Raw genomic sequence first — 10,529 nt, 5'->3', positions numbered from 1 at the left:
GGTGCAGTAAATTCCTCGCTCACATTCCTCAGCAGCGGTCGGAGAACGCTACATGCTATCACACACCATTGACTCCTGTCCCTCTGTGATGCGTTCACAAGCTCCACTGTTGATATTAGCTGGAACACACCTACAGTCGGCAGCCAGGAGACCTTTAAAAAACACTGTGAAAGGACATATATCTCTTTTTGTTTGGGTAGTTTGGCACTGTGTGTGTGTGTGTGTGTGTGTGTGTGTGTGTGTGTGTGTGTGTGTGTGTGTGTGTGTGTGTGTGTCACAGGTCAAAAGAGCCAAAAATCCATCAAGCGTGTGTTGGAGAAATTTGATTGAATCTTCAAATATCCTGAAGAAGTCGCTTTTTGCCAAATTCAGCATTAATCTTGCATTAATTTATAGATTTCCCCCATATGGTCATGGAAAACCTGGAAACGTCATGGAATTTCACAATCACATTTTTCAGGCCTGGAAAAGTCATGGAATTAGTTTTGGAAATCATTGAAAGTTTTGGAAAAGTCATGGATTTTTAGGGTCTGCTTTACACTCGTATCACTGCACACAAAATGCACTTTTTAAATCAAGCTTTAAAAAATATTATACATTACATTTTATTTTCCACTTTCATTAAGTTATTTTTTGATCAACATTGTTCCTAATCATAAAAATCAAATATTCATTAATTTACAGAATTTTAACCCTTGAGTTTCAGTTTTGATGCCACTATATTTTTAGATCGAAAAAAACCCCCATACAAAACAGAATATTTTCAATATACTACATGCAAAAGAGATTTTATTATTATTATTATTACCATCACAGTCTGGGATATGTCAGTGATTTGCAGCAACATGGATTGTGACAGTGTACTTTGTGGAAATAGTACGTATTTTCTCCATATGCCAAATATTGTAAAAAAATGACATCATCGGTGGAAAATTCGGGGAAAAAAACACAATGAGCAACTATGCAAGAAATGTCCTGCAAACTGCAAAAAAAAAAAATAGTAAAAGGTGAAAAACAAATGATCTGAAAAATAGGAGTTCATTATTTATTAGAATAATGTTACAAAATGGTAAAATGTATTAAATTATTATTATTATTATTATTATTAATATTATTATTATTATTTGTCCTTTTTACATCTTTTTTTTCCTCCTTATTTGTTAATAATTTTCTTGTAACCTTTTACTAATTTCTTGCTCATTTTTGGGCCATTTTCCTGTTAAGTTGCTCATCACCCTCTTCCCAAGTATTTGAAATAAATCGAGCCTTGTTGCTCAGGTTTCGAAGGGTTAATTGTGCCAATAAGAGGAAATAGGAATCAGTTAGGCAATGTTTTAGATTTGCAGTCCTCTGTAATGAACCGAAAACCTTTTGGTGTGTATAATTCACTCCAGTAAACTTTCAGCATGCGCCTTACCGTGTTGTAAGTTATGAATATTTCATGCAGGGATGAAGATTTTGTTCAACATCGGTCGTATTTATTTTTACATACTTTCGAGTAGACAGTTACACGATTGAGCCAAATTATCCGAGACCAATTGACATCATACTTCTGTGTAATGTTTGAAGTGGGAGCTGCAGCGAACATAAAACGGCGGGTTTTCATTGGATCACTCCGGTGTCTTAAATGGCATCGTTATGACCTCAGAGGGCGCCTGCAGATTCTCAGTGGCGTGATGAAGTTATGCTGCCACGCTTTGGCTGAGGTCGGGCTTCAGGCCTCGCACAAGTGCGACTGTTGTGTCCTGACGGTCTGCTCTGCTGGCGACCAACAGACGTGTGGACACGCCAATGAGTGCATCTCCACGTTTGTTCGTGACATAAGCCTGCCAAAGTTAAATAAATATCTGAGACAAAATGGCGTGCTCCTAATCCACCACGTAGAGCCTTTTTACAGTAGGCTTTTATGTGCGGTCGTAACTTTCTCCCCGTACGTCTGCAAAGGTCCAACTCCCAAGAAAGCAATTACCGTCTCCCCACATCACGCTGCTCCCTCTTCCTCCCGAACATGATAGACACATTAACACTCCTTCACACCCAATTGAGCACAGCATCCAAAAAGAGGAAGGAAACACCGTGAGTGTGGAGGAATGCAGCCGTTACAAAGACGCAGAGGAGCAGAATCTGCACCCGAGCGGCAGCTGTGAGGCTCAAATACGAGTCTTTGTTAGTGAAGTGTCGCTAAGGGTGAGCTTCTGACAATTATTCTTAACCCTTGTGCATCCTCTGGGACATTTTGTGGCTTTTGGCTTTTTACTTTTTCAATAATTTTGGCTGTGTTAACCCTATGAAACCTGAGCAAATGGGGAGAAGGCCACGAGCAACTTAACACCACATGGCCGAAAAAGGGGAAAAAAATAGTAAAAAAATTACAAGAAAATTTCCTTAAAATGAGCAAAAGTAGAAATGTATAAAGCAAAAACTCACCCGAAAATGACCGGGAAAAAAGTGCAGAAAATGGTTTAAAAAAAAAAACAAATTTTGCAATTTAGATGTATAATTATTTATTAGTATTTTTATGGCTTTTTTTTTGTACGGCCTTTTTGTCTTTGAAGGTTTTGGTTTTTCTTATATATGTAACTATACAAAAAAATAATATTTGATCAAATTCAGTGTTGTTACTAATCATTGACATGTCCCAGACTGTGAAAAAATAAAAACAAAAATTTCACATAGCATTTAGTGTAGGGAAAATAATAACATTTTGTGTCATTTTCATAAAATAACAACTGTGGCGTCATTTAAACACACTGGCATATAAAGGGTTACAACTGAGTGAATTAATATTTGGTAGTTATGTTGTTATGTATGTATTTGGACTGAAGTTGGTTTAAAAATATAAGTCAGTGAAAGTGAAAAAAATAACATTTTTGTGCCTGAAATTATTTAGAGGGAGATTTTGTTCAAATTTGAAACTGCATGAAAAATATAAATGCATTACAGTCCGTGTTGTTGCTAATCTTTGGCATATCCCAGACTGCAGGAAAAAAATCTACTTAGCATTTATTGAAAGAAAAATGATTCAATTTTTGTTAAAACTGTTTTTTTTTATTAATAAAGAATTACACTGACTTATGATGAAAATTGACTGAACGAAATTGGCAATTATGATTAGGACTGAAACTGAAGTCAGTGGAAAATAATGTTAATATATATGATATTTTAATAACGGTTTTATGGTGCATACATTTATGTCCACTAATGACACTAGAAGTGTTTTTAGAAACGATACAGTGCAATGAATGGTCCATAATGAAGTAGATTTTCAGCATAGGGTGTAAAAAAATAAACAATCAACCCTTAAAAATCTTCAGCCGTGTTTCTATAGGTCCTACAGTACAATAATATTAAACATACTCACTGGTTCAAGCATCTGTAATCCTCATTACAGTACACAACTCTGAAAATAGTTTGTATTCGTCATCACCTTAAGTCTTTAATTTGCTGTTATCTTGTATGTGTCTGTATTTTTTACAGCATGTTGCTGGCAAACTGCCTCCCTGACTGCTACTAATAATATTTCTCTGGTGTACATTACAGTTAATTGAAGTGCAGCAGCTGTCAGAATAATTACATGCTGATGTTTGCGACTTGGCAGGGAAGGATTACACTCAGCCACAAGCTCTGGAGAGATTCCTGTTTTTTCTTTTTCTCCATCCCCGTCCTGCGAGTTATTTCAGCCAAATGCCAACAGAGAATCTGGCTCGTAGACAGGCGGAGGGAGAGAGACGGATTTGGACTAATTAGAGACACACGAAGGGACACTATGGAAAACTGCGGTAATCAGAGGGATTATAAGGAAATGGAAAAATATTTAAAATATGACAAAAATTCAAGGTTTAAGGTGTTTTATTCTAACTAAAAACAGATTGTCTTGCCTAAATCATTGGCCCTTTTTGCTTGTTTGTTTACAATAACTTCCGAGGTAGAAAACACCTGAGTCATGCACGTAAAATGAAATGGTGCTTAGCAAACGCTGACTCAGTTGGTTAGTTTTTAGCCGCCGCTCCACCTCGCCGTTAGCCAGCCCTTTTCCATCAGGATTAAAGCTGTAATCTGAAAGCAACCAGACTCCTTTGACAAAAACTGTAATTTACTTCGCAGAACATGGGAGTTGCTGGTTTGCTGCTGCTGGGATAGAATAGTTTGTACGGTTAAGAGGTGAAAATTTCCAAATATAGCGACGCTTAAACTGATATTATTTTTTTAGTTGGGTCTTTTTAGGTGGATAAAACCTGTTTTGATGCAGTCCGAATACACAGCACATCATCTTAGCTTCTGTGACGGTATACGGTGTAAAAGATGCTATCAAAGTAAGCACAAAAAATAATCACAGAAAAAAAACAGATCAGCGTTTGACAATATATCTTCAGACATTTGAGTTACAGAAGAAAATGACAACAGAAATTAACAATTATCCGATTTCACATAACTAATTTAACTCCTTGAGACCTGAGGAAATTAGCTTGATTTCTGCAAGAACATAGTTAAAAGGTGATGAGCAACTTCGGAAGAAGTTACTCAAAAATTAGCAAAAAAAATTGTAAAAAGAAAATAAAAACAAAGTTGTTTTTTTTTTTATAAAAAGTAAATTACTTGAAAAAAGTCTTTCAAGAAAAATAATAATTCTGGAAAATAATTTTGAATTTACAATTATAATAATCATTAATATCGTTTTTCCTTCCCTTCTTTATAAACAATACTATTATAATAATAATATTAAATACTAATTTCTTGCAATTTTGCTCATTGCCTTTTTTCCATGTTTTTCCAAAAACATCAAACTAATTTGCTTTGATTTCAAAGATTTAAAGACTTGTGAAGGTGCCTGAATGCAGCACAAGAAAGGGATGTTGATACAGGTTTCAAAGGGTTAAGTCAATAAGTCAGTTTAAATCAGGTGCCAGTTGTCCTCCTGGAAGTGACTGTTGTTGTTACCATGACATCCAGGGATTCGGTCTGTAACAGATTTTTGTCGAGCTTTGCAGCAGTACCTGAGGGGGGCGGGACTCAGGAGCGCTCAATAAGGAAACAAATTTTGTTGCTGTTCTTCTTTTTTCTTGTGCGTTCGAAGTTCAAATCCAGCTGTCCAAATGACCACAGCTTCTTCTGGCTTTTGTTGGTGAAGAGCAAACCCACTCTGCCGGGACCCACTGGACGTCTGCCTCCTCCATCTTCTCTAGGTCGGCCTTCAGCTCTCTGAACGCCACGGCGATATCTCCGTTGACGATCACCTTGTCAAACAGGTGACCACACTGGTTCTCCATGTTCTCAGCCGAGTTAATCATGTCCTCAAAGTCCTCCTCCTGTGACACGAGAGCAACAATAATTCAGCGTTTTTTGTATAGTTTGATTTGTGTGTCCTTTGATTAACAACCGAGCAAAAGACGAAAAGAATTTGCACAGAAAAGGAGCGCTAAAAAAGCAAAGATTAATGATGATTTCATTGTTAATCTGACAAATACTGCTGATAGAAACAGAACAGCTAAAGCTTGACCATGTGGCGATGTTTCACAATAATCTGCACATACTGTAACGTAACAGGACATGGGACGGATCATGAGACCGTTCAGCTGTAGACCGAGCCGTCGTTACATGCCGAGAGTGAAGGATGAGAGGCCTTTTCACAGCCGCTGCGGTCATGTCGGCCTAAAACCCTCTAAAGGCTGCGCTGCCTGGCAGCGGGCGGACTCTAGACGCGCTGCAGCGCAGGTGTGTGACCTCGAGGGTTTAATAAGGGCAGCTCGGGCAGCCGGGGTCAAACAGTGGAGGAGAAGCCAGATGGGGATTATAAAAGTGAGCCAGCATCTTGTTCTGAGAGCTGAGTCATTCTTTCAATCCAGCACATGAGCACAGGTTCAGTAGGCGGGTTGAATTGAAATTGAGGATATAAAATTATAGAAACACTAACGGACACTAACTTTTTTTTTAAGTTTAAATAAATCATTTATTTTTTCAGTGAAAAGTAACATTTGCGATTCAAAAAAGCCATTATATCGCAAAACTGCAATGGAAAAACTTTTTTGGCATGTTGCTGTGTCTATGTGCTTGTCAGTAGGAACCGGCTCCATCATGATGCAGCAGGAGCTACAGGAGCTGTTATTGCATCAAATAACTCTTCAAAAGTTGAGAGGATCATCCGGAAGTTTTGAATCCACAATTCCTCTGTGAAATCGTGGACTATCAGCTCCCAGAAATCCCTCATACGTGGCCACTCCCATGAATAAGGAGCTCGCCTTTCCATTCTTGATTGGAAATAATGACGGCTTGTGCGGTGGCTGCAATACAAACAAAGCTGCTAATGCTTCGAACATTCATCGCCATGGTTACTGGAATGTTGAATGCATATTAATAAATACATGTAAAGATAATTTGATTCATAAAGGTTAAAGAAGTAAATATTATGTTATGAAGTTGATGTGAAATGGTGAGAAATTACATATTTGTAAAGATTATATCATTAGTTTTATTAGTTTGTCCTTAAAATATTTTTCACTAGGGGTCAACAGATTATTGGCCTGGCAGATTATTGGAGCCAATATTATAGCTTTTGCCGATTATCTGCATTGGCATTTTATTTTAATTATTGCAGATAAAATTTATTAATTAAAAAGTGTCAGCAAGTGTCAGCAACTTTTACTTTGTAAAACCTCTGAGAGCTGTTTTTATTTATTCATTTTCTTTATAAAAACAGTTGTGGGGAACTTGCTGTATTTGATGTAGAAAGTTTCACTTTTTATTAAATATTTGCTCAGGGCATGTCAACAAAGTTTTGTGTTGGAGTTTGTTATATTACAGATTCTAAATATTGACAGAAAGATTTTCATTTTGATTGTAAATGCATATCGGCTCCATATATCACTTACCTGCCTCATTAACTACTAATAATCAGTGCTGGTATTAGCTCCGAAAAAACAATATGGGTTGTCCCCTAATTTTCACGGCGTGACGAGATGGTGAAGCTACAGAGGGACAGAAATGCCCCAAAAACGCCTTTGTTAGAGGACGACCTGTATCTGTATCGTTGTGAAAGGAGCTAAAGGATAAAAATGACTAAAATATGCCTTAAAACTAATTAGACTGAGACTAAATCTCAGATCGTTACCAAAATGAGCACTGCAGGAGATGTAACACCTCCTGGACAAACTGTACTCGCCTGTACATTAGTAATGGAACCAGCAGCCACCCACCAAGCTGCCCTGTAACTCCTGCTGTCTCTTAAACGTCTCTTAAATGCAAACCGCGGGGTCAACCATGTGTAAGGCGAGGCGTGCGCCTGAGTGACGAGGTTCAGGTGGCTGCATGAAGGCCAGAGTGTTTGACCTCACACCGCCCTGCGTGTTACACGACATGCAACAAGCACCCGCCCTCACACGTGAACCTGGCAGCGTGTGTTTTGTGTGCTGGAGTTTCTCTTACTGAAAAGACCCTGACTGGGTTCTTGTCGTCTTTCTTGCTGATGAATTTCGCTCTCCGCCTGGTGAGGCGCAGCTCCTCGATGCGCGGGGGCTTCACGAACACCACGTACGGTTTGAATTCAGACGTGTACACATGCTTTATTTTCTGGTGTGAAAAAAAGGGGGAGGTCAGATGAAGGCATAAGTATATATGGCACAATAATATGAAAAGAATACAATGAGATTTCAGAGGATTGACCCAAATCTTGAATAATTTTAAATATTGCAAATGAAAATGCTAGTTTTGTGCATGTGTGATACACAGGTAATAATGTGTAGTAGATTGACAACCTGCAAGAAAAAAATATTCATTCTTTTAATTTGCTTTGTGCTATGTGCTTCTTCTGATACACATGGACTCCCTGCGCCTACATGTTAGCAAGGACTTATTTGAGACCTTACGTCTGCCAAGACATCCCAATAAATTAGCAGCAAAGAATTCCTCATATCAAGGCTGATTTCTGGTTGTGCACAGGCTCTACGTCGTTGTTGCAGAAAGTGTGGCTTGCAGGCCAATAGCGGCTCTCAGAGACATTTCCCCAAACATGTCCTGCATGCATAATATTTTATTATTTGCAGTTCATTCAAATATTTTCACTTTCATACTCACACTAGGGTGCACGTCCAGGATGCACACCTTGCCCTCAGCCATCACTCTGTGCACAGAGTCTAGACTTGTCCCATAGTAGTGTCCTCTGTATCTCCCATATTCTACAAACCTGGAGACACAGAGAAACGGGGACAGAGAATACAGTGAGACAGCAGCAGAAGCTGTCATGGAAAAAGGAGAGGCAGTGGGACTATTTTTTACCACCGTGGGAACAGAAACCTCAAAAGCGTCACCTGCTTATGTACCTATGATTGAGAATGTCCTCTTCAAACATGTGAATGGACACAAAATGGTAATCCACCCCCTCGTTCTCCTGCCTTCTCTTTTCACGTGTGGTGTCTGAAAGAACAGGACAGGATTTGAGGACAGCTGCAAAAAGACGAGAAACCAGTGTGTGCGCGGGAGGCGAAGGCGACGCTCTTGGATGTCTGTCTTACGCGGTACGGTGACGCCATAGCGGTCAGGGTCGGAGATCAGGAGCCTCCTCTTCAGTTCGTTGACGCCAACGCCGCCGGGCCCTTGAGACAAAGATCAAAACAGCGCGTTCTGTATGTGGATATTCATTCCCAATATCAATGCGTACTAATGTTTTCCTCACGACAAGTCCGACATCAAATAGGCTCAGTGATCTGATGACACATCTGTCTTTATCATCAGGGAGGGAGAAGTGGAGTCAGACAGACAGAGCTCTGATTTCATTCTGATTTCAGTCTGAAAAGTTTGAATGTTAAATGCTCCTGTGCGCTCTGGAAAATCCATAGCATCACATTTAAACGTGACATCTGCACAGCCGCACAGTATCAGTGTCATTATAGTGTAGGATGCACAGGATGAGGCGTGCACACACATACTGTGGCATCTGGGATTTTCTTCTGCGGCAGGTTTCTGCAGCCCCAGATTGCATCAGACTCTAATGTCTGAAAGTGGGATTCCTGACATACCTGCCTTTTCCATCACAGCGTTGCATGAGCTTGATACATTACAAAATATCAAGTTTATAGACTCTCTGCTCTTACACTGCTGATGTCTTTCACAGCTGCTCCGCGGCGCTGCAGAGGAGCATCATCGGGCTCCGCGGATACTTTCTCCTGACCCTAATTTTTTTCGAGAGTCACACGATCTGCGCAGCTTAAAGTGGCTGGCAGTCGCTTTCAACCAACCTTCCCGGGGCATAACGGTCTATTGTTTCATTCGACGTGCGTATGCAATGCAAACAAAAACGGATATATTTCCAACCTGGTCAAACAGTATCCAGCTGGTCCTGTTTTAGTGCTCCAGGTTTCGGTTTTCCTGTCTATAACTCCCATTGCCAATAAGATATATATTCTTAATGATGACCTCCGGTCAATGAAGAGCCTTCACAGCAGACAGTAAAACGTAATCCAGAGTCGGGGTAAGCTCCAACTCAATTAAAGAGGTCTAAATCTAAATCCAAGCTGTCTTAACTGTTCCAGTTTGATGATGGAGCACTTGGCTGACATTGTGAGGGATCTTATTCGCAATCCGCTCATCCCCTTCCCTCCATTCACCTATCATTTATCTCCTCTCTATCTGGCTTTGTTTTTGCACCTTTTCAGCTCGATGTGTTTCTCTCCTCTCTTCTCGCGTCTCTTCCCGTCTTTCTTTGATTTCCCTCGCTCACAGATGACCTGCAGTCATATCATAATATGACATTAAAAAGACCTTCAGCAGGGCTCTATGTAAATTCCCCGGGGAGAGATATAGCTCAAAAATACATAGAGCAGGCCTGCAGGATTGGCAGACGTAGTGAATCTGGGGTGGGCCACTTGGTAACTTAAGAGAACACAATATATTCTGACTTGGAGTTCTCTGACAGTGTTTACGTGGGTCTGATGGGAAAAGATTGTTCTTGCGCTCAAGAGTAGGGACATAAATCTTCATCAGTGCATTACTTTTTCTCTTGATCAACAACAGCCTCAATACTGTCCTTTAAGTGAATGGGATCATGTTGTTTTTCATTTTTTGCATGCATGAAAAAAGTCTATGGGTTGATATAAAACAGAACTCACAGTACTGTACATATTACCCAGCCCTTTCTCGTTCCCAAGTCGTCAAATATCGCCACTTGGTCTGTGACTTTGGTGTTAGAAAACAACACCAAAAGCCACCTTTCGCGGCAGTACGATACCTCGCCAGTCATCCTTATGACATCTGTTGCAGTGGTATGAAATGCTGCCGGTTTATAATGTGTCCTGACGGCACTTGTCGTGGCGATATAATACGCCACCGGTCAGCATCAGTTAGAAACGCTGCTAGTAATGGCGTTATATATACGAGATGGAAAATCCCAGTGGGGGGCCTTAAGCTCAGTATACACTGTGAGATTTTAGGCTGTCTCAGACGAAAGATGACCATCGTGACAGTAACGTGGTGTTATCTTTGGCTCTAAATCGGTGGTCCTACGTCGCAGAACTAGAGGAATTCAAGGATGGCCGTTGTCA

The 10,529-nt window shown here is 39.9% G+C and overlaps 1 protein-coding gene across 1 annotated transcript in view; it reads right to left on the bottom strand.

The window, feature by feature from the left end:
- Positions 1–3,831: 3,831 nt before the first annotated feature.
- The window catches only part of LOC121951358 (MAGUK p55 subfamily member 7-like), a 28,722-nt gene continuing 22,024 nt past the window's right edge, over positions 3,832–10,529 (bottom strand). The window contains exons 15-19 of the mRNA XM_042497648.2: positions 8,505–8,585; positions 8,313–8,406; positions 8,068–8,176; positions 7,420–7,563; positions 3,832–5,306 (exon numbers count right to left, since the gene is read on the bottom strand). Of these exons, the coding sequence (XP_042353582.2) occupies positions 5,076–5,306; positions 7,420–7,563; positions 8,068–8,176; positions 8,313–8,406; positions 8,505–8,585 (659 nt within the window). The 3' untranslated portion in view covers positions 3,832–5,075. The remainder of the gene's footprint in view (positions 5,307–7,419; positions 7,564–8,067; positions 8,177–8,312; positions 8,407–8,504; positions 8,586–10,529) is intronic.

This window comes from Plectropomus leopardus, chromosome 12 (genome assembly GCF_026936395.1).
Source record: "Plectropomus leopardus strain MGB_pleo_1.0 chromosome 12, ASM2693639v1, whole genome shotgun sequence".
Classification (NCBI taxonomy): Eukaryota; Metazoa; Chordata; class Actinopteri; order Perciformes; family Serranidae; genus Plectropomus; species Plectropomus leopardus.
Note: the sequence above shows the minus strand (reverse complement) of the source record. Positions and strands in the feature narration are given on the sequence as shown.